Source organism: Branchiostoma belcheri, unplaced genomic scaffold, assembly GCF_001625305.1.
Source record: "Branchiostoma belcheri isolate BF01 breed outbred unplaced genomic scaffold, Haploidv18h27 scaffold18, whole genome shotgun sequence".
In the NCBI taxonomy this organism is placed as follows: Eukaryota; Metazoa; Chordata; class Leptocardii; order Amphioxiformes; family Branchiostomatidae; genus Branchiostoma; species Branchiostoma belcheri.
The window spans coordinates 2,590,362-2,615,364 of NW_017803268.1; the positions used below are offsets into that span (position 1 = coordinate 2,590,362).

Below are 25,003 nucleotides of genomic sequence, written 5' to 3' on the forward strand. Positions count from 1 at the left end.
GCAAAAAAACGGAAATCTTTTCCATCCTATTTTGAAATATTATCACGACAAAATTACATGCAGTTATTGTAAAACCTGCTCAAAGAAAACATTTTATATTGTACAGAATTGCAGCTGCGATTTTCATACACTGCAAAAACTGACCTCTTTTCCATCCTATTTCGAAATATTATCACAGCAAAATTAAATGTATTTACAGTAAAACCTGCTACAAAGCAGCCCCCTGGAGTATAGAATGAATGCACTTGTCATCAGAGAAACTGGGGTACAGGTTGTAAGTGTGTACAGGTGATTCAACACAAAGAAGTTAGAGACTTCTCTCATAAATTCCCTACGAATGCCTAGCAAGTAAATGACCACATGTACATACAATGTATCTTCACATGGAAGCTCCAGAAGACAATGCTCTACGCTGAATTCGGAAACCTTTCGAATACGCTTTACGATAAATTCCAAGTGGCTACAACGCATTACGCAGAATTAAATTGGCGAATACGCTCTACGAAAAATGCGCCAATTACGCTCTACGTTGAATTAGAGCGGTCCATCTACGATCTACGTAGACTTAAAACGGCCGATTACGCTCTACGGAAAAGGGTTTGCGTGCCCCCATGTAGTAGATTGAAACTGTAACCTAAGCACACATGTACTCTTACCATGTACCAATTCAGAAAACTATGACTCAGATATGTTTTCTTGTGTCTTTCCTGACTACTTAGTGGGTTTCCTGTAAAGTCAAATTCTTCCTGTTTCTCAGATGTCCTAGAAGTAGTCTCCACCAGACTCTTTTGTAGGCTGAATAAATAGTAGAAGTAGTAGCCCTAAAAGAATGTAGCTAGCTAGGGGAGTTGGCCATAGAGGAGGGCCTGCAAGGGGGGGTCCTGACAATGCTCTACGCTGAATTCGAAAACCTCTCGATTATGCTTTACGGTAAATTCCAAGTGGCTACAACGCATTACGTAGAATTAAAACGCCGAATACGCTCTACGCAAAAATATTTGAGCGGTCCGTCTACGCTCTACGTAGAATTAAAACAGCCGATTACGCTCTACGGAAAAAGGCTTGCGGGCCCCCATAGAGGGTCCAGTTTTCTATGCAGGCAAACTGGACCCTCTATGGCTGGCCAGCTACATTCTTTTTAGGGGGGGGGGGTCCCGACAACGCTCTACGCTGAATTCGGAAACTTCTCGATTATGCTTTACGATAAATTCCAAGTGGCTACAATACTTTAAGTAGAATTAAACGCGAATTACGCTCTACGCAAAATGCGCCAATTACGCTCTACGTTGCTCTACGTTGGTCCGTCTTCGCTCTACATAGAATTAAAACGACCCATTACGCTCTAAGGAAAAGGGCATGCGGGCCCTTCGTAAAGTCAAATTCTTCCTGTTTCTTAGATGTCCTAGATTTAAGAAGTAAGTACAAGTATTTAACACTAACCTGCCCATCCCTCACTATCTAAACTTCCTGTACTGTAACTGTGTTCCTTATCTGGAGTTTGTTATCTCCTCTGAAAACACTCATTTCCTGTTGGCTAAAGTGCTAGAAAAGTTTGTTTCACTTCATTCGTCACTAGATCGAAGAAGCAGATCACAAATTTAGTTTTGATACTTTTCTCCTGAGTGAGTTCTTACTTTAAACCTGTTTTACAAAGATAACTATGCTATACAATCCTCATGTCTTTCTAGTTCTTCTTAAATCTACATTGAACCGTATAAGAAGTCTATACTATACTTTTAACTATATGTACTAGTCTAAGGGTCAGAATTCAGTAAACATACTAGAAAGAATGCCTGTGTAACAATAGAAATATTGTAGACAAAGACAAAAAGTATATGTACAATTGATAGATTATGATGGAAAAATTACATAATTTAAAGGGTTCGCCGATGAATGTTAGACATCCAGGTGATAAGATACACAAGGAAATTGTTAGTATGTTACTCGAGGGCCTGCAAGGGGGGTCCCGACAACACTCTACGCTGAATTCGGAAACCTCTCGATTACACTTTACGATAAATTCCAAGTGGCTACAATGCATTACGTAGAATTAAAACGGCGAATACGCTCTACGCAAAATGCAAAGAGCGCGGTCCGTCTACGCTCTACGTAGAACTAAAATGGCCGATTACGCTCTACGGAAAAGGGCTTGCGGGCCTCAAGCAACTGGGTAGATTTTGAAAGTCACTGACACTGATGCTACTTGAAATGTCTGATACTGACAGTTTTTTAAATCTATCCAGTTGCTTGAGCAATTTCCTTATGTGTAACAAGGTGTTGAACTGTATGGCATGTACATAATTTTTACGGACTAAAACTTGTTGATGTTTTTCAGGACTGCGAACGAGGACCAGAACAGTGGTGAGGCTGCCCCTGAACGGAGGTCTTCCCTGCCCGTCTCTCTCTGAACAGGCACACTGTAATGTCTCTGCACTGCCACCCTGTCCAGTCTACAGGTAACATGAACATTGTTTTAAAGTGGCAGGAAAAAGTTTATTTTATTTTATTTATTCTATTCACATGGATTTATGAGCATTAGATAGCAGGTTCGTTGTGTGCTCTTAAGATCCTTTGCTCAAGACCAAAAGATTATACAAAATGCAGGTTGAAATAAAAAATACAAAATGTATAACAAACATGAAATGAAAGTGGCTGATGCACCAATTAACATAAAATGAATGGCGTTAATATGATAAAAAAAGTTTCATTTGCCATCCAGCAGAAAGGTGACAGAAATTTGTAAATTGTTATCAATTTCTAAAACGTGTAATCATACATTATAACAGAAATACGACAAAGATGCACTTAGAAGAACTAGAAAGTGTGGCATTTTTACCATGAAGAAATTAAGTTTTACGTAACGTATGTATGATTGACTATAATGATTAGAAAATACTGAAGAGAAAGGGGTCGTGTGGCGCAATGGCAGCGTGTGCGACTCGGAATCAAGAGGTCCCAGGTTAGAGCCCTGACATGCCACCGATCTTGTGCCCTTGGGAAAGGCACTTTACATGACTTTCCCCACTAGACTCAAGTGAAAATGAGTATTGTCTGTCCTGTATTCGTTTCTATGTGCAGGACACAACACCAGCAACAGCTGCCTCTGTTCCGCGTGTATTGCACTGTTGCAATTTCAATAAATAAATACTGAAGAGAAAGAGTAATGTGTCAGCAGTTTTTTCGTTAACTGGACACGATAATTGCTAGATTTTATGATACACGCAGACCACCCAATGTGATGATTAGTGGTTAGTCCCTGAGGCAGATGCTTTGTATCAGGGTGGCAAATCCAGGAGAGGAGAGTGACAGTGAGGGAGGGGCTCTTGTAGAAGGGATGTAGGGGGGATGAAAGATGCCTGATAAGGTGGTAACTTAAGTAATAAAGAAAACATGGCCAGGTCATCAGGGAAAGTCACTGTCTTTGGGACAAGATTCAACGAAAGATACTTATTTTAATTGGGGGATACATGTACTATGAATATGAAAAAAATTGTTACCTCCATGAAATGATACTATATTTGGTCTATCAACTGTGCAAACAATTTTTTACGTCTAGGTTAGGAAGTATAGTTTGGGGTATCTGGCCTGTTGGTTTGTGTGTCTGTTTACCATGACAAAGTAGGTTGACAACATGTGGATGGGGAAGATTGTCAGGCAGAATGACAGGTCAAAAGGTCAGACACAAGAAATGGGGTAAACTTGAGAGTAGGTTGACAGCACATGGGTGGTGGGAGGATTGACAGGCAGAATGACAGGAGTTCAAATGGTCAGACACAGGAAATGGGGTGAAGTGGAAGGTGACAAAATGCCAAAATACTTTCCTGAAGTCTAAAATCTCTGATTTGTCGTTGCAGCATGTGCTGGTCCTCCACTTTGAAAGTTAATTTAGAAAACATTCATTTCTCGAACATCAAAAACCCTTCGCAGCCTCACAGCTGAATGATGAGGTTTGTACTAAAGTCGCGAGCATGTTACGCTTACTAATATCTTATTATGTTCAGAAATACCTTAAATTGAAATAACTACCTACTACATTTTGGTACATGATACTAAAATACGCAACAATTTTTCCAATTGTTTCAGATGGCACACTGAGGCCTGGGGAGAGTGTTTACTGGATGAGGAGACAGAAGGGGTTTGCGGAGCAGGCTGGCAGACCCGGCAGGTTTGGTGCACTGAAGAGGGCGACCAGGACAACAGGCCTGTCAATAACGCTCTCTGTCTGCAAGGTGAGATTTCTTTTCCTTTATTCTCATCAGGGCTCGAAATTAATGGTGTCCCGATGGCCACTGACCAGTAAAATTTAGGCTGGGACAACTAAAAAGACACTTTGGGAAATTTTTAGGACAAAAGGAAAATAATCAGAACGTCAGCCCTTCTTTCGTTGATCAGACATGCGTCCCGGCTTTTGGCTCCAGAAACCCCCCCTCCCCCGAAATTTCTTGTCTACTCTGCAATTATAACGTGCCTGGGAGACAGAACGTAAGCACAATAAAGTTCATGTCATACATACTTCCTGAAAAACAGGTTAGGACAGTACATACTCACTGTGGGACAATCAAAATTTATTTTCGTAACAATGCTGGGACAACAGGAAAAGAAGTTCATTTCTTGGCTTGCTCATTATAATGGACAGGTGTCAAAAGATCTTCAAAATGCTTGATGCTCTCCCAAGTGGGCCCAATGGTCCATCACCCACCTCCCTCAGGACAAAGTGATGATTACATCACTCTAAAATCTTGTAAAGTGACATTGAGATATTTCTGCCTTCATGAGCACATGTAGGGGTGGGAAGGTGGTGTTAGTTTAACCCCAAAATGTCCCTCTTCCTGCTGAAGTGTTTTCTATCTTCTTCTATATGGTAGGAACATTCCATTTCTTAAAGTTTACAGAGAAAGTATCTAGAAGCACTATCCCCATTCGTTTGAAATTGAAAAACAAGTCCCGCTTCTGAGCAAACCTTTTTCAAAATCATCAAAATCATCAAAATCATCAAATCATCAAAATCATCAAATCATCAAAATCATCAAATTCTTTAAAAAGAATTTGATGATTTTGAAAAACGTTCGTATGGTTTGATTGTCTTAATTATACACTTTTAACTTAAAAAAAAATGAACAATTTCATTTGATTACAATCCTGAAACCAATGAAGTAACAACAGCTCACTCTTTTCAAAGTAATTGCCCAGTTCCTGTATGGTGAAGCTTTGGCCTATGTTAAGAGACCACAAAGTCTTGATGCTTTACAGCCTGCCTTTCTGAAGCCTGTCATAACCTCATTGGACTAAAGAATATTAAACTTAAGAGTGATATTGAAGTGTTTCAACAAAAATAAAGTATTGATATGTGTTTACAATGTTAGTGAGAAATGACTACATGCGTGTGTGTGTGTGTGTGTGTGTGTGTGTGTGTTACATGTGCATGTATGTGTGAGTGTGTCAGGGTATACTATATGTATAACCAAATGTACCAACAACAGATGGTACATGTCTGTTATCAACATTAGAAAACAGTGTTACTGAGGCTTACAAGATTGTGCCACTCACAACTACAACTGTGCCACACTCAACACAGATGTCAAGGCATTAGTAGAAGACATTCATATACAGTAAACTGTTTAAGTTTTTGTAAACTACCTGTTCTAAGTGTAAAGGTGTTTTGGCTAGAGATACAGTACATGTATCTTTCCCATAGCTTCTTAAACTTAGTATTCTTTGTTTATGTGTGTGGAAAAGGAAAAGGTCTTTAAAAAGCAGATGTTTCAAACAGAACAGCTCTTCATTCTTTCCATGAACTATCAAACTCACTCAGGAAAAAAAGAATATTTTCCACAGAATATTTTTTTACAAATCCCTCTAAGATCCTTCTTGCTTTATCTCTCCATCCTTAACTACGTTTTCTAAAAGTGAAAAATGATTACCCCTGTACTTTTCTGTAATCTAAAGTCAATATATAGCCCTAGTCTCTTCTGCCATTGCTACAGGAGATAACAACAGTGTGCTTATCTTTTGTGTAGACAAAACAACTACATGCAAAGTCTTGGGTTGAAGGTTAAGAAAACTAGTACAGGAAAACAAGACTCTAATTTTTCTTATCTTCAGAGTCTCACCATAGATATTTCTTCTGTCAGGGTCCATGGAAGCTTTGAAACATTCCTGATTCTCTACTTTCAGAACTAAAAGTCATGACATATTTTTGTCTTCAGCTTTTTCAATTCCCCGCTGCCTAACCCCATAACCATATTGAGAGTTGTATTATTTATAAAGCCAAATGGCTATGTCAGTGTGCCAAAGGTTAAAGAAACTGAAAATTGCTGAAGAAATTAAAGTAAAACAGAATTTTTGACTTGATTGGTCAGACTTGTCATCAGGACTGAAACAAGCCCATCTATTGGCAGCTGATGATTCAGTGTGTCCCATTTCCTGCTGTTGCTTTTGTAGGCCCGTGGTTTACTTCAATGTCATACCTGGACTGGAGTTTATTTTGGTTTCATGCCTTATCTTTGAAACTGGCCCTGGTTCCTCCCTGTGCCACCCTCCCCTTCACTCTAACTTACCACAAAGGGTAAACCATTCTATATGTCACTGACTCAGAGACCAGAAGGGCATTCTAGGAAAGGAAACATAGAAGTTTCTCATCAGGTCAACAGAGGTATCTAGGAGTGTAAAGGAAAGACATACAAAGTACATTCATTTTGCAGCTTAAATGTACATCGTAATTTATGCTTAATGACTTAACAGTCAAGAGTTGTAGCAGGTTCCAATATGAAGGGAATTTTTAAATTTGAAAAAAATGCAAATAGAGAAGAGAGATCTTCTAGTAGGTAGATATTAATAGAAGTATACAGGTCATTTTTTGCATGTTTTACAAGGTTTTGATTGAAATTCCAGTCATTGGTAGAAATGGTTGGTTATTGTTAGGCCACACCAATTTAATTTGTTGGTTCTCAGATTTTTTCAGAGAAAATATGAAGCGACGGCGAAAAACATAAAAACAGGTCATAGGCATTTAATTTCATTGGTGTGACCTTAGTCTGTTATACAAATAATTCTGCATGTTTTCAAACTTCAGGGATCAACCAGTAAGTATAAAGAGATGCTAACAACTCCGGATCCCATGATAGTTCATGGTTTGTCCCTGATGTTGGTAAGCCTAGCTTGGCAGTCTTCCCAACAAGGCCTTACATTGGCCATATCCAGCCTGACATGGCATCTGACAAAACACTTATATGGTGACAGACAGAAGAAATTTGAGCAGCCTGGGTTGATCCAGTTTTAGCTTTCTGGAAAATGTTTTATCAATCGTATTAAACAGAAGGACTTGTACCTTGTGTATGCAGGGAAATAATTCCTTATGATGTGTATGTAGGAAAATGATTTTCTATGATGAAAGTGTTCTAAAAAGGAGTCATACCAGTCATTTACATAAAGGTTTTGTTCTTGAGAATATTTTCCATCATAATGCATATGTCCAGGGTAGCATACACAAGATCAAGAGGTTGTGGGTTCAATTCCCTTAGCATCCCTGGCTACACTCTGTATCCTTGAAAAAAGGTACTTCACGCAACTTCCCTCACTCTACCCAAGTGAAAAAATGTGTATCTGACTTCAGTTGGGGAGGTAAAAGATAGCGGAAGGAGAGAGATGGACTCTGCCTTCCAATACCTTGCGCTAGACACATTGGATCAACAACCCACTGCTGCCCCTATGGCCATAAAAAGGCTATTGGACTACATGTGCCTATGCCTTTTACTAAACTGTTTTTGTGTGTGTTTTGTACAGGAGATAACACCACATCTGCGCGCCCAGCCGTACGCCGTGCCTGTCGTGTGCCGTGTCCACAGGACTGTGAGCTGGGGGAGTGGCAGAACTGGTCACCCTGCACCAAGAGCTGTGGGACAGGTAACTATCTGTATCTGTATCTGTATAGCCGGTATAACCGCCTTTCGGCGTAACACACCAGCCACAGCCATAACTACAACTATTAGTCACCCTGCACCAAGAGCTGTGGGACAGGTAACTATACTATAGCCACAGCTAGAACTATAACTACTAGTCTATGGTTACAATAATGTGTATGTCGTCTATTGTAACAGTTACGGTCAAACATTTCAGGTAGCCACTACCTTTTGTCAGTGATGCTGGAGACTTGTCAGAAAGGCAGGTTTATAAGCACAAACTATTGATTGATATGCAATTAATATCAAATAATATGAATATCAATTACCTGGATGTCTAACCTTCACCGACGTAATGCATCACTTTAAGCACTGGAAAACTACTCTGTGTCTAAAGCAACTGTACCATAGTGAAGATGATTTGTCGACAGACAAGCCTCTAATTTTGTATCAATGACAATCCTTAGCAAACCAACACTACTGAAATGTGACTGTCAGTGACTGATCAGTTGTTGACAGTCTTATTCCAGCCACAATTCAGTAAAGCAGCTTAACTGTCACAACTGTAATACAACTGACAGGTATTGATGCTTCCCGAGAATTATTTTGACTGATCTCTCACTGACAGTTACTGTCTTGACAGTACTGACATGCCATTGGCAATTGCTAACGTGCTACTGTCAGCATCAAAAGACATTGTTCAACTACTGTCAACTACTGACATTGATTACCCCCTGATTATGAGAATGTCATGTGATATTAACATACTCATTTGACCATTTGAGTGGCTCTCATGCACTTCATATTCACCACAAAGCATGGCTCTTAAATTTTGAATCATGATAAGAAACTCACCTGTCTGTGTTACCCCTACAGGAGGCCTGAGGTTACGTTTCCGTGAGGTCCTGATCCCGGCAGCATACGGAGGTGAACAGTGTGAGGGACAGGTGCAGACTCGGGAGTGTGAACCTGTGGAGTGCTCCTGGTGGCACACAGGTCAGAAATCTTACTGTACATTATTGTTTGTGGTATAGGAAAAGGTTGCTGTCTAAGAAAAATCAACATGTTCACAGAACTATATGTTTGCAGTGGCGGCAGGTGCCGCAAAAAGAAAATTATTTGTTCACGTTAATTTTAAGTTTGTGGTACAGAAGTGACCGCGAAAACCGCAATTATAAAAATACTGCAAAAAAATAATGATTTACCGTATCTTGAAAGTTTATCTGTGTTGGTAAAAGTCATTATGAAGAAAGTATAGCTGTACTTTCCACAGGAAATTGGCCAAATTTTTAATGAACAATTCCAGTCTTTGTCAAGGAATAAGAGACCCAGCACTTTTGTGACATCTATTGCTATTTTTGTCCTTTTATACTGCAAGTTCTGCTGTCCAAATGCAGCACTGTCATTTACATAATGATGTTATCATGTGTAGTTCTGATAGAAATTCTGACAGAAGGGTGGATTTGAACCCATATCTTCTTCTAGGTCGATGGAGCAAGTGTTTCCTGAACTTCGGGTTGGACCAGCCGTGTGGCCCTGGGTCCCAGATCAGGGTCATGTACTGTAAGAGCGCGCTGGACGAGGTACTTCCGCGGGAAAACTGCTCACATATTCAGGAACCACCGCGGGAAAATAACTGCCAGGTAACCAGTCAGTGAATCCTGTAATCCATTGTGCATAGCACTTCAGCAGAACATCTCGTTTAAGGTTATATTCACACATTTGGGATGACACCCCACTTATAGTTTTCAAATGTGAAAAGATATGGCCTGCAATTGACAAAATTCTGATGCAATGTTGACCAAACATCAAAAGAAAACCATAAAAAATCTGAGTTTTGGGCAGGTACAATACATTCTGCTGTCTTAATTTACTGTTCTTACACAATGTACCTTGAGTCTATTCAAATCTGTATGTAAACATAAGAGAGTGCACATGTACACACTGTATTTCTGGTTTAATGAGTTTGGTAAGATCTCATCACTGCTAGAACTGCAAACATAAAGATACACTTATAGATAGTATATTATTAGCTTGTTTATGAGAGAAGCTTTAGATTTCCTTTTAGCAGACTGTATATTTTAGCTCTCTGCATTCCTGTTGATTAAAATCAATAAGTATTTTCACTGCAGCAAGTTAGTTCCTACACATACACTATACTTGTGTATTTAGTGTGGGCTTCAGTGTGCCAAAGCTTAAAAGTAGAGAGCGAATTTACGTTTGTCTCAGAATTCAATGTCAAAGTATGGGCCAGTGTAGTTCTAACACTGTCCTTAGTGCTGAACTACCATCCCAAATATTGATGCCTTGCTTCAGTTCTAACACTGTCCTTAGTGCTGAACTACCATCCAAGACATTGATGCCTTGCTTCATTTTTACCACTGTCCTTAGTGTTGAACTGCCATCAAAGACATAGATGCCTGGCTTCAGTTCTAACACTGTCCTTAGTGCTGAACTGCCATCCAAGACATTGATGCTATGTATTTTATAATGTCTCTGTGAATGTTTTAGGTTCCCTGCCCGGGTGACTGTGTGGTGTCAGAGTGGTCAGACTGGGGACACTGCTCCGTGTCATGTGGAGTTAAAGGAGGATTCCAGACTCGGATCAGACAAGTTCTAGGTATGGCATTAGCATCTGAAAAGTATTATTTGTCTAAAAAATTTGTAATTTCTCCTCAATTTGATACAAATGTATAGGATCTCTAAAATCCTACTCTCCCACCAGAAGTTCTAGCTTGTTTTGAACAGCTTTTTAGGCATTTTTGTCAGACTTTCTGTATGTCAGCTTTGAGTGTACTTGTTTCTGACAAAAACACATAAAGTGATGTTCAAAATAAGCTGGAGTCTAACCTCTGCTTGGAGAGTACTAAAAATCCTCATTTGGGGGAATGACTTTTGATCTTAATTAACCCGGTTCACTTGTGTTTGATACACTCATGAAAGAACAATGTTTTCTAAATTACAAAAAACAAACAAACAGCAAGTGTGGAATATGATAAAAAATGATATAGTCTAAGGTATACAGCTTCTGTACTAAATTTCAAACATCACCAAGATTTCTGCGAAAGTTCCACCCTTGTTTATTTTGAAGTGGAAAAGTTACATTGCTTTTGGTCTCAATACACTTGTTTTGTTTTTTTCTGCCTGCAGCTTACTCCAGAAACGACCCAATAGACTTGTTTCTTTTTATCCACAGCTTATTCAAGAAATGACACGGAGTGTTTGCCAGCTGACGAGCTGGTGCAGAGACGTGTGTGTAACCAGCAGGTGCCGTGCAGCACGTACCTGTGGCAGGTGGGACCCTGGGGCAGCTGTACGTCTGTCAACCAGTCCTGCAGCGACCACAGCGGTGTACAGACACGGCCCGTCTACTGTGGGAAGGACACAGGTGGGTACTACATATTATGTGAAACATCTTGTTATGTTTAAGTTTGCAGAAGTAAAACATATGTCACATGTTGTATCTGCTCAGTTTCTTCCCCCAACCAAATAAAGTCAATAACCTAGATCAGATGTCTGTCACCATGGTAACCTATGCAGCAGAACAGAGTTGGAGAGCCTGCTCACCAAACATATGAATGTATCTTGAGACTTTAAGTTAAAGTAAACAGGGCAATAATCAGTTGGGTTATACCAGGTGAAGGTAAACATGCATTTTCTTTGCAAATGTTACCTTTACAGTTTTTTGCCCTGTTTCTTCTTCTTCTCCAGACATGTATGGTCAATGACCTGGACCAGACCATGGTAACTGGTGCTGCAGCAGACACCCTGTGGTGTTAGATTACATTATGTAGAAGTTGCAGGACAGAGTTGCCTAAGTTGGACTCTATTACATTGTACCATATATACAGCGATAGTTTGTTAGGCTAGACCATGTGATGATTAGATGAAGATGAACACTATGCATTTGCTTTGCAAATGTTGCCTTTCTAGTCTTGAACCTTTCATTTGTATTCGTGAATAGTGTAATTGGGTTGGTAAGTCACTGAATAAAAAGACTCATTTTATGGTGACCGTCTGTTACGTTCCTCAAGGCAATTCTGACTGGTTCACTTTGCACTACAGCACAGGTGTTGCTGCAATAGATGCATTCCCAAATGCAAAATATTTTACATATCTACACAGTATTTGTATTCATTGACAATGATACATGTTATTACTTGAGGTGACTGCTTGAATATACCTTAAAGTTTACCTTACTTAGCTGGTGTGTTACGCCGAAGGGCGGTTATACCGGCTATACAGATACATTTACGTTACCTTTACTGTATACATGTAGGTTCTGCAGTAGATGAGGAACTGTGTGACGCAGACTCCAAACCCCCCCGCCAGCAGTCCTGTTCAGTACCCTGTCCTGAGGACTGCATGCTCAGCAAATTCAGCGGCTGGTCCGAGTGCAGCCAAATGTGTGGAGACACGGCCATGAAATTCAAGTACGTTTCCCTGCTGTCGACATGTAAATTTTGTTCAAATATGTTTTTATCAAACATTGCATGACATAGATTTGAATAAAACTTTTGAGTAAGGATGCTAGTTGCATTGTTGGTGTAAATATTTGAACTACATGTAGTACAATGCTTTCTACTTCTTTAGATTTACAAGGTCTTCTACATGTATGTTTACATTCATTGGTTTTTGATATAAAGTAATTTTCTAGTTATCATGAAAGTTCATCTGTGTTGGTAGTAATCATAGTAATTTGATCTCTGTAAATTGTATGTTGGAATAAAGTTTAATCTTTTACTATAATTTTCTAGTTCTTGAGATGGATACTGAAGCTTGTTGAAAATAGAAATTACTGACATGTAGTGATTCTGCTAGCACATTTATGACTTACATGAAGAATTTAGACATTTATGACTGTTGTTAACACAGGACTCAGAGGATCCTTCGAGTAGCAGCAAACGGTGGGAAGGCATGTCCTCCTCACAGCAAGGATGGTACGTTTCTTGCCTGCATTTTGTATTGAGTTTTTTTCCAGTGTAAGTTAGAAATATCATAATGCCAACATCTGTAATAGCTGGATCTTACTCAAAGTTTTTGCTGGCCTTTTGAAACAATTTGTATTGCACATGCATTTGATACACAGAGAAAGAACAGTGTTCTCTAAATCTAAAAGAAACAACAACAGTGGAATATAATTTAAAAAAAAAAGTACTACACTTCAAACATCAGTCGAATTTTGCACCCTAGCTTTTTTGTTTTGACATCAAAATGATTGGACCTAATGTTGCTTATTTACCCTTATTATTGTTGTTATTATTATCATCATTATTATGCTTTTATTTGAAATGGGGGAGGACAAGAATAAGCCCTGAGGTTTTTTTCTCCTCCAGCACATCCATTCTGTTTAGGTTAATTATTTCATATTCTGTTTTGTTCGATTACTATATTTACTTCTGTATTGTTTTTGTCTTGTATGTATGTGCAAATAAAAATAAACAATGTTCTTACCTTGTTCCAGGTATCGTGAAGAAGCGGCGTCGTTGTAAGAACCTCCCTCCCTGCTACACCTACGATTGGTCGCCTGAGCCGTGGGGCAAGTGTCAGGCTCTGTTTGGGAAGTGTGGACCGGGGTATCAGACACGCAAGGTGGATTGTGGGAGAAATGATGGGGTCACTGCAGACCATGGTAGGATATTTTGTCATATTGTACAATGTGTAAAATAATCTAGAAAATTGAAAAGAAAATGTTGGGAATACTGTGTACAATGTACTACTTGAAGGTATTTACAAGCATTGGATGGTAAGTGCTTACGCGCTTATGTGATCCTTTGCTCAAGAACATAAAACATACAAAATACAGGTTGAAACTAGAAAGGCCAATATTTGCTTTGGAGCAAATACAGCGATGGGTTCACCACATTTTACGACATGGCAGGGAAAGAATGAGAAACACAAGGGAAAACAATGATTTACATTGATATAACTATAATATGAAGTAACATACAACTAAAACAACAGTTGGATAGCTATTCCCTACTTTATTGGTTAGGATTTTTAATTGCATAATGCAAACTGTTGATTTTCAAAAAAAAAAAAAAAACGTTCATGCCCCGCATTCCAATGCTGGAGCAGAAAAGCTTGAAATACCTACCAAAACACTTGAATAAAGACATACTGTCAGTATGGAAATGCTCTGTGCAGGTGTTAATCAAGTTAAATCCCAACAGCCAATCAGCAAGAAATGCTCTGTGCAGGTGGAAATGCTCTGTGCAGGTGTTAATCAAGTTAAATCCCAACAGCCAATCAGCAAGAAGTATAGAGGAAAGCTGCATGCCTATTAGTTGATGCCCTGCATTCCATTGTGATGACTCATGCCCAGACGTGTAAACACGGCACACTAACACAGTAATACATTTGCTATAACACAGCCAAAAAACTCAAATAAAACCATTCTAAAAGCCTGTATCACAAAAATTTAAAAAATGCCTAGGGGTATTTGCCCACTGTACCTCCATACCAAATTTCAGGACCTTAGGCCCTAAAATGAAGAAGCTGAATCCATTTAAAAAATGGCAGGAGAAGAAGAAGAAGAAGAAGAAGGAGGAGAAGAAACATCAGAAAAAGCAATATGGGTTCACCACCACTTCGTGGTGTGGTGAACCCATAATAACAATACAAAATGAATAACAAACATAGAGTGATGTCTTTATTTCATCACAAAATGGCTGGGTTTTTCTTTCATTTTTTTTTCAACTTCAACAAAAGTGGACAACATACAGTAGAGAGAAATAAACTCTAATGTTTCAAACAAAAGTCATTGTTCATAATTCAAAGTCTTAGCCATTCCAAGGTCAAACTCAATAGAGGTCAAAAGTTGAAGTGGAGGTCAGAGGTCAAGAAGTTACATGAGGCAATCTTAAACTTTAAAAGTTTTTTTTAGCTTTTATTGTTGTAATTCCTTTCTAGTACATTGTATTTCCATCAATCCCTGCATTTATCCCCCAGGGAATGTGCATGCAATAAAGATTCATACATTTAAATGTTTTTGAAGGTGTCTGTGTTGAGAAGTTGCTGGCCAATCCGCCACCATCCCAGAAGCGCTGTTTCATCCCCTGCCCTGGAGACTGTGTGCTCTCTGATTGGTCAGATTATGGACCCTGTTCCCAGACGTGTGGGGACTTGCCGGGAACCATGGTCAGGACACGATACATCGTCAACCTGGGTAAGTACTTCTCTCAGTAGCAGTATGAAAAAGTACCTTAAAAATCAGTTTCAGTGGCTTCAGTTCTAACGCTGTCCTTAGTGCTGAATTGCCATCCACAACATTGATGCCTTGTTTCAGTTCTAACACTGTCCTTAGTGCTGAACTGCCATTGACAACTTTGATGCCTTGTTTCAATTCTGACACTGTCCTTGGTACTGAACTGCCATCCAAGACATTGATGCGAAGGTAAACATGATGCATTTCCTTTGTTAGTATTACCTTTCTAGTTTTCTTTAAGATAGAACTGTACTATTATTCATCATTTCTTTATTGTTCAAACTAGACCCGAGCCAGACAGAGAAAGAGCAGTGCCCGCACATCCAGGACAGTGACCTTGTTGAGCAGGCACAGTGCAATGGGCAGCCCTGCCTGACATACAACTGGGAAACAGGACCCTGGAGAAGCTGCATACCCCACAAAGATGGTAAGGGGTATACGAAGTAGTGCTCTTGCCATAATGTCTTAAAGTCTGACTGGAATCTGGCCGAAGAAAGTTTGCGTATAGGGGAGCATCTGCCTGGAACGGCCTACCTGCCACAGTTAGAGTGGCCACGTCTTACCTGTCGTTTAAGAAGGTTCTGAAACAACACTGCTGACCTCTGACCTTGGCCTGGCTTAACGACACTGATTTACAGATAACGATTTTGTTTTGACGCTTGGTTGCTTTGTAATTTTATGTATTGTTTAATGTGTTGGTTTCATTGTTTTCATGCATAACTTGTTGTGACGTACAGGGCATTCCTGAAAAGCAGTGTTTTAAATAGCACTGAGGTCTCTACCTTGTACAAATAAAACAGAAATAAAATAAAAATAAAATAAAATAAAGCTCAGAGTTTGATAGTCAGTGTACAACTTCTGGAAGGTTGGTATAGTATAGGATATTGATTTTTTTTTTAACAAAACCAATATTGCCTCTTACCTTGCTTGATGTTTCGGTGTCTATCAGACACCTTCCTCAGAGTTTCTGACTGGAGTTCTGCTTCTTGCTGTTATTTGTAGCCGATGTAGGTGGCGCTTTTGCAGCGAGAACATAATCCCAAACGTGGCTCAACCTTTGTGGATATACTATAAATCACTTCATGTTCGTGGTAGCAAAAGTTCGTAGTTCGAGAAAAATGGACATGTTTGCGGACCTGTACATTCGCAGTGACGGCAGGTGCAGAAAAAAGAAAGTCAACGAATAATATTATTTTTTCACATTAATGATAAGTTCACGGTACAGAAGTGACCACAATAGTTGCAAACATTAAAGTACTGCAAAAACACGAATTACAGTATATCTAACTTAAAAGAGAGCCAAGAAGCAATCAGATTATTGTAGGGCCACAATATCTTAGTCAACTAGTGTACATTATACATGTACTAAAAAGAAATCTAGGGTACATGTATTTGCAAGTTTGCCTAATTTTCAAGTTCCATACTCTCAAAATTGTCGTATTTGATACAGTATTCATATATGTGAGTTTATCATTAGCATGCAGTGGTCCTGTGTGTTAGGAGTGATTATTCTACATGTACATAATGTAATTGATTGACTATATGTCCTACCTTGTGTGTAACCTTATGGACATAATCTTCTCCTTGTTCCAGCCATGTGTGGGCCTGGCCTGCAGCACGCGGTGGTCCTGTGTGTGAGGAGTGATGGACAGCAGGTGGAGTCTGACCTGTGTGACGAGGCTCTGCGCCCCTTCACCAGCCGACCCTGCGCCGTGCCCTGTCCCATAGACTGTCAGGTCTCTGACTGGTCCAAGTGGAGCCTGTGTTCCCATGTCTGTGGGCTAGGTAAGGGTAGTTTTTTTTTATTCACATATATTTGTTGAGTATCAGGCAAGAAGCATAGTTGCTTAATGACGCCTTCTACTCTGTCACTTCTACACATAAAACAAGAGTAAAACACAATGACAAAAGACATACATAATTACAAAATGGTAAGGGTAGTTGTTACTTTAGGCTGCATGCAAACTTAGTTTTACAAATGACAGTCTCTAAAAACCTCTAAAAATCACCAATATGATGATTTAGAAAAAGAAGGAGCAGCTCATTTTTGTTGGCAGATTTACATGTGTATGCACTGATTTTTTCCTGTCATTGCGAGAACAATTCAAAAGTGCAATTTGTTATGAATGATATTCACTACAAACCTCTAAAATAATGACATGTCAAAAGAATGAGCTCTTTTTCATTGGACATGGTTTCTGGATAGTTTTGACCACAATTGTGGCACATACATTGGACTAAAGAGAGCAAGGGCCATCTTAAATTGTATCACTGAATGTGAATAAAAGAACAGTTTTGTTTCTTGTTGAGACACTGAGACACATCTAATTTCTTTGTGAAACAAATTGTAGGTACGAAGAACAGAGCGCGGGAAGTTGTGCGCCCTCCCCAACATGGCGGCCGCCCGTGTCCCGCCCTGCTGCAGACCACAACCTGTTCGCTAAGGTCATGTGATGACCTTGAGTGGGAGGTATCAGAGGTAGGTGGAATAGGTGCAAGTCAATCAATGTTAGCACATTGGCAGATCGTTCTGCACCTGCGCAAAAGCCTGTTATGTATTGTGCATAGCACTTCGGCAAAACCTCTCATATAACGTCGTCCTGTCTGTAGTTTCCAAATCCTGTGTCCGAAAAGATATTGTCTGCAATAGGTAAAATTTGGATGCAACGTTGACCAAAAATCCAACAAAAACTGTGAAAAAGCAGGGGTTTGCATAGTACGTTCTGCCGACGTGCTATCAATGTTAGTGCTAAGGTACATGTAGTATTATTACAAGTAGTATTGCTTGATACTCTCATTGACTTTGATAGAGGTAAAATGAGATTCTGAAGTAATTTTTTGTTTTCATATCCAACTACCGTAATTAACGATAAATATGAATGCAAAATGTAAGAGAAAAGATTAAGTTATTGTTGAATCATCACAATAGCTTTGACAGTTTTGACAAATTACACAAGAAAAAAGTTGCTCAAACAACTGGATTAGAGTTTGAAGACCAAGATTTGCTTGAGTAACTTTTATCTTGTGTATTCTCATTACCTGGATGTCTAACCTTGATCAACGTAGCTCGAACAATAGTTCATCTTAGATGGTAAATGACAAAATGAAGACTTAAAAATAACCATGCATAAGTTTGAGCCTTATGGACACAGGCTCCCAAGTATTTCAGCTTGAGAAGGATCGGAGTACTAGTAGAAGGCTTGCCGGTAAGAAGTTTATAGTTATAGAATTCTGTCTCCATAACAATTTGAAGGTTTGATGTACATGTACCTGTTATATGTACCATATGTACTACTTGTTCCCCACCAGTGGAGTGCCTGTGCAGTGAGGGGTACATGTGGGGAGGGCTACCAAACCAGGTCGTACCACTGTCCCCTGGGGGAGGGCTACTTCGAGGTGACCCAGTGTGAATGGAGCGCTCCCATCCCCCAGACTGTCCAGATGTGTGATCTTCCATGCCCAGGTAAAGTAGATAAAAACTAAAACCATGAATTTGAAAGATGTTTAACATGCAAATGCTGAATGTACCTGATAAGTTATTGTCTCAGACTTTTTCTCAAATACATGGTAAGATCTCATAATAACTTAAGAAAGAGTGAGCTTGCCTTAAAATTTGATAATAAATGTATATAAGCATAACTTACAGCAATAATTAAAGTGGGGAAAATTTTTAGTTGCTTGAGTAACTGTAACAGTTACTATGGTATGATATTACCTGGATGTCTAACCTTCATTGACATAAGGTGTAGATACTAGTAATTGATCACTTTGAATCTATCGTGTACATGTAGGTATCGACTGAAAGAGGTGATGTTATTTGAAGAAGTCAATAGCATAAAATTGTACATATTCATAGGACATTCAAACACTACTACTGGATAAATTGCGGAGATACTTTCCGGACGTTTCGAGTGACATCCACCACTTTTCTTCAGCGTCACTAACGAAGAAGAGTTGTCGATGTCACTTGAAACGTCCGGAAATTATTTCTGTAATTTATCCAGTAGTAGAGTTTGAATTTCCTATGAGTATTGTTTACCTGGCTGTCTAACCTTCATCAATGAATTGTTTGATAAGAATTCTGTAATCATACACTATAGGTGACTGTGTCCTCTCGGAGTGGTCTGATTGGTCCGAGTGTTCCTTACCGTGCTCCGAGGGCGGCGGCTACAAGACGCGTACGAGAGAGATGGTTCGCCGTCCGGTGCCTGAGGGCAGACAGTGCAGTAACACGACAGAAGTGATGTCCTGTAAAACAGACTGCCAGCACCAGTACAGAGTACAGGTGTCATCATGGACAGACTGTATGGTACCTTCTGGGGATGTCTGTGGAAAAGGTACAGAAAGTGCTGGTTTTCATTGAACACGTGTCTATCATTGAAGAGGTTCATCAGTCACAATTAGAATATTCCTAAATCAGTGACCTTTTCAAATCGTCACTGATTGAGGAATATTCTACTAACACATGACTATAGTATGTAGTGGTGCCAGTTGATAGTACACTTATTATACTTGGACTTGTAAATTATGTGCTATTCAAGATACATATCTATTTCAATTTTCACCCACAAATATCACTGTTATCATCGTTAAGTTAAACTTACATAGAGCAGTGCATTTTAGTACCTAGAGCAGTACCCATCTTCATTTCTATATCTTTTGTGAGCGCATTACAGCAGCTAGTACATGTACTATCCTCACCAAGGTAGACCACTGGTATTATTGCACAAAAGTTCAATATGCACACATGTAGATATAAGTACAAATAAGCCCTGTTCAAGCTGCTCATTGAAAATAAAAGACCAAAATTGTTCTGCAGTTACATTTTACTACATGTACAAACTTAACACTTTAACTCCATCAATGTCTCTGCACTGTACAACATTTGAGAGATAATGTACATTGTATGTCTTACATACAATGTACAATGGGAAAGGCACTTTACACGACTTTCCTCACTTCACTCAGGTGGAAATGAGTACCTAGCTTCGGCTAGGGACGTCCCTTGGATAGGACGTTAAATGGAGGTCCCGTGTTTGGGGAGAGCCACACCCCACGCACGTTAAAGATCCCACTACACCTTTCGAGGAAGAGTAGGGGCATGCCCCAGTGTGCGATGGTACAAACACTACTGTATGGAGTTGGTGATTCACTTCAAATCGCCTGAATGGAGGCCTGGCGAACCTCTGTTCCGTATCAGCCACATGGTGATTACATCACCACACATGGTGATTACATCATCACCCGGACGGAGGCGTGGCGAACCCCGTCTTGTATTAAGCTAACGAAAGGGTATGCCACCTCGTACAGGGCGGTATAACCCTGACCAGTACGGTCGACCGATGATGATGATGATGATGATGTCTTACATGTACCTAAGACATGGGCAGCTTGATTTGAGTGTAATCTCTTCATTTAAATTCTGTAGTATTAATGAACACAACTTCCATGTACAGGCACCAGGCACCGTACCGTGAACTGTGTCCGAGATGACGGCATGTTGATGTCGCTGACACACTGCGACGACACCAACATCACCCGAAGTGAGCCCTGCCAACTCGAATGTCCCGTGGACTGCAACCTGGGGGCCTTCTCTGATTGGTCCACCTGTAGTGGCGCCTGCGGACTTTTGGCGTACCGGAACAGAACACGAGAAATCGCGGAGGAAGGAAACGAACTTGGGAGACCGTGTCCTAATGAGATTACTCGTACACAGGTGATTTTTAAAAAATCTTAAGAGAAGGAGTTGGAACATTCTGAATTGTAGCACATTTTTAAATGAAACTTGACAGAAAATCGTGAAAAGTCTTTCATTTAAAATCTTGACCTCAAACTATTTAAAGTCATCCTTAAAAGTTTTTGATTATGTTGATGTTGGATTGATATGACCATAGAGATACCACAATCGTTTGATCCTATTGTTGGCTTGCAAGCAGCGTACATGTAGGAATTCAAGTTGAACAAGTGAGTATGTGAATGTGTGTTTCATAACACAATAGTAGTAGAAGTACCACACGTAGTTTCCTTTCAGTGGTGCAAAAGAATATGTCATTACTGCAAAGACTGGAAGTTTATTATTGCCATGATTTGTCTAAATCAAAGACAAAGTACACAGCAACAACATAAGAAAATGTATACAATGGAATCTTTTTACCTACCTGATTTTTAACTTGGTTTATTTCCCCTGGTGTCCTGTCCAGACCCTGCCCTGTGACCCTGCCCCGTGTTACACCCACTCCTGGGAGAGAGGAGACTGGGGAGACTGCAGCGTGGCCAGTCAGGGCTGCGGTATCGGGGAGAGAACACGCACCGTCAACTGTCACAGGAGCGACGGCAAGATGGTGGATGAAATCTACTGTCTGGTAGAAGGTATGGAAATCTTCTTCTTTCATCTTGAGGCAGCCGCCTTCAACTAGCTGAAGATTCTGCTGCCTTTTTGTGGCTAATACGGGATGGGGTTCACCAGGCCTCCATCCAGGAAAGTCAAAATGCAGATCGGCAGGGTTTGAACCCAGGACTTCTTGGTTCCAAGCAGAATGCTTTGCCATTACGTCACACGACCCCACATTGATAATCTATCGTTTCATTGTTCTAGCCAGCTTAAAATTTTCTCCGTCATCCCAATTTTGTTTTATGTAATATTATGTTGAGCAGTGAATGCGACAATCCTACGAGGGTCCAGGGAAATCTTGATGCTCTGAAATGCTATTTCCTGAATTTTGAGGCTCAAATTCTGCTAGTAGACAGCTTAGTTGAATGACATATTTCCATCTCTTTACTCGCTGACTTTTGCCCGTCAAAGATGACAGTCTAGGCAAAACTCTTGTACGTCTTGACCAGCAAAATTCTGTCAAATAATGGAAAGGCAGATGCTGGCTAGAACATTGTATTCTTATCTCTTCAATGCCATGGCTATGAGAGAATCCATCTTGGCGTTGTTATCTGTAATTTTTCAAGACATACATTTACTTCTAAGTCGAACATTTTACCACTACCTCTTTTAACATATGTTGCCTACCTTTTACAGGTGACATCAGCAGCCTGGACCCCTCCCAGGTCCAACTGGTTCTATCCAGTGTGAACCGGACTAAACTGGACATAGAAACCAGTCAGAGCTGTGGCAGCCCCTGTCCTGGAGACTGTCAGGTGAGAAACCTGTAAATTGGCAAACAAATAATCAGGTTACAGCTTAGAACAGGATGGCTTTTTAAGTTATTTAATTAAAAGATCCTCCCTGCAACCATTGGCATGGTCACATATGGCAACAATGATCTCCAGTTATGTAGCCCTTGGGGTTGTGCAGTGGTGTGTGTTTAACTCTCATACTCCTTCTCATAGATGCTGGATGCTAAGCAGAGAAAGCAGTTAGTACCATTTTTAAAGTCTTTGGTATGACTTTGTCGGGGATAAAACTCACAACCTACCGAGTGCAAGGCAAAACACTCTACCCACTTGGCCATTGCACTCAGGTATCTGGCTTTCAGGCTAAAGAAATAATCTCAGTCACTGATAGAAAATAGTTGATGCTATATGAAAAGTTACTTGATTTTTTTGTTAGATGACGAACTGGAGCAAGTGGGGACCGTGCCAGCGGGACTGTTCGGATTCGGGCAGCGCGGCCATGAGAGCCAGAACACGTGCCATTATCCGTCCTGAAACTGGCCTGGGGCAGGCCTGTCCACTGGAAGCAGAGGAGCTCATACAAATAAGGTAAATTTCCTGATAGAAAAAAGAAATTATTCGTACTGTGAAACTCTTGTGGCAAGTAGTTCACTGTGTTAGCTGTTTTGGGGCTTGATCAGCTTGTCTGAAGTTTGTGTGGTTACAATTTTGATTGTTTTTAATTAGTACACTTAGCACCTTTTAATTACAGAGCTTAAGGCAAGGTTATACTTTTGAGAGTGCTTTTCTTAATCTTCTAGACTAGGGCTGCCTGGACCGGTACCCGGTCGAAAAACCGAAACGTCGGTGGACCGGTTTTTTGGACCAGAACAAAAATTCAACTTGATCACTACACACAAGGAGGCCTGCCAAGAAAATGAACATCCAGCGTTAAAATAAAGAGATTTACCTTAGTTTCCGTCTCTGAGAACTAGTGAGAAGTGAGATAGGAAACCTAGTTATATCATCCAGGGTTATATTTGATGTTCTTTGAAAGATACAGGACAAATTGTCAACACTTTATTCATGTTTCTGTCATTATTGAAGAATTTCAGTAGAACATGTGACGCGCATGAATTTTCAGGTACAGGTACAGGTCCGGACCTGGACCTAAACCTCTGTACCTGTACCTGTACCTGATGTTACGAAAAGGTACGCAGCCCTATTCTAGACTGTAGTGAAAATTGATGCAAATTATGAGTTAATTATGCAAATTAGAAACTCATAAAGCATAATTTAAGTCTTGACTTATCCTCTCTCAAAAATAACACAAGATGGCCTACTTGTACTCAATTGAACGTTGTACTTTATCACAGGTCCTGTCCTAACTCAAAGGCTGTGTGTCCAGTGTACCGGTGGAGAACTGGTCCATGGGATGACCAGGACATCCGAGAGGTCTGGTGTGAGGATCAAGGTGACAACATGACCAGTTCCTAGTACTAAACTGATCCTGACTGTCCTTCACAATTTAGCAGTTCAGCCAATGATGACATGGCAATTAGCAGTTTGACCAATGAGAGAGTGGCTGCATGTCCATTGAATGTTTGCCTTGTCTCTTTTTATTTTGCACTTTTCAAGTTTTAATGGAGTTAATTAAGTGTAGCTATTGGAGACCACTTGTTCTTTCATGTGTGGGTTTTTCGGAATGATGTTAGGATAGTAGTACAATGTAGTTTTCATTTTATCTGCAAACATGTGAATGTTCGGGAAAGATTTGGTAGCTTCATCAATTTAAAAGAGCTCAGTCATTTGTGGTGTGAAGACCAGCCAAAGTGCTGCCCATCCCTGTGTCAGGGACCCCTGTAGCAGTATACCGGGTATTATATCATACCCGGGCCGCGATAACGTTCGATAACGGGTTCCAGACCGGGCCGTACTTTACGGTACGGCCCGGAACCCGTTATCGAACGCTTCCATGTCTTCCATAAAACGATTCGAACGCGTTTCGCCCTAACCGCGTGCGCCCCTTTCGAAAATTCGAATACAGAATCCGGACTTTGGAATTGATGTTGTTGCATTTTAGGGTTCAGTGGCACCAACTTTTGGCTCATCTTGCATTGAAAGGCGTGTTTTCTTGGGTGGGTATGATATAAATAAAAAACAACACGGTGTATTCCGCATCGCCCTCGGTCCCGGCCCTTCCACGAGTCGGATCGCCCTCCGGCCTGCGGGCGATCCGACCTGTGGTCGGGCCGATACCTCGGGCGATACGGAATACCCCGTGTTGTATTCTATATATATATCTAATATTTGATACTACATTTACTACTATGAGTACTACTATTACTACATGCACTACTACTGCTACTACTACTGCTACTACTTTTACATAGCTATAATGATCTGCTGCCATTACAGATGGAACCAGGGTGACAGAGACGGCATGTGTGGAACGGGACAGACCTTCCGCCATCAAGTGGTGTATCCCAGCATGCAGTGGGAGGTACAGCACCTGCAGTGAGGGTCGCTGTGTCTGTCAGGACGGGTTCGAAGGTCAGTCATACTGTACTATTTCCCGAGCGGATGTGTTTAACTGTTGTTGGAAATGTGTGTAATGTTTTAATTTTCTCCCTGTTGCCTAACCCCATAATCAAATAGAAAATTGGTTGCCAAATATAGCTACTTATTGTCTACTGAGGCATGCTAAAAGTAAAGGTTAAGGTGAAATGCCTCATAACAAAACTGCTGTATCTACCTTGAATTACATTTTTATATTTAACAGAAAAATGTTAAAAAC

At 40.2% G+C, this 25,003-nt stretch overlaps 1 protein-coding gene across 1 annotated transcript in view; it reads left to right on the top strand.

Annotated features, from left to right (window-relative positions):
- The window catches only part of LOC109467453 (thrombospondin type-1 domain-containing protein 7A-like), a 38,560-nt gene that overhangs the window by 10,698 nt on the left and 2,859 nt on the right, over positions 1–25,003 (top strand). The window contains 23 exon segments of the mRNA XM_019765442.1: positions 2,336–2,456; positions 4,084–4,229; positions 7,783–7,902; positions 8,775–8,894; positions 9,384–9,541; positions 10,410–10,518; positions 11,049–11,082; positions 11,084–11,286; positions 12,178–12,331; positions 12,774–12,838; positions 13,363–13,530; positions 14,896–15,066; positions 15,392–15,532; positions 16,699–16,890; positions 17,457–17,584; positions 18,415–18,568; positions 19,206–19,442; positions 20,562–20,821; positions 21,306–21,474; positions 22,133–22,251; positions 22,664–22,815; positions 23,583–23,680; positions 24,625–24,759. Coding sequence (XP_019621001.1) covers positions 2,336–2,456; positions 4,084–4,229; positions 7,783–7,902; positions 8,775–8,894; positions 9,384–9,541; positions 10,410–10,518; positions 11,049–11,082; positions 11,084–11,286; positions 12,178–12,331; positions 12,774–12,838; positions 13,363–13,530; positions 14,896–15,066; positions 15,392–15,532; positions 16,699–16,890; positions 17,457–17,584; positions 18,415–18,568; positions 19,206–19,442; positions 20,562–20,821; positions 21,306–21,474; positions 22,133–22,251; positions 22,664–22,815; positions 23,583–23,680; positions 24,625–24,759 — 3,354 coding nt within the window.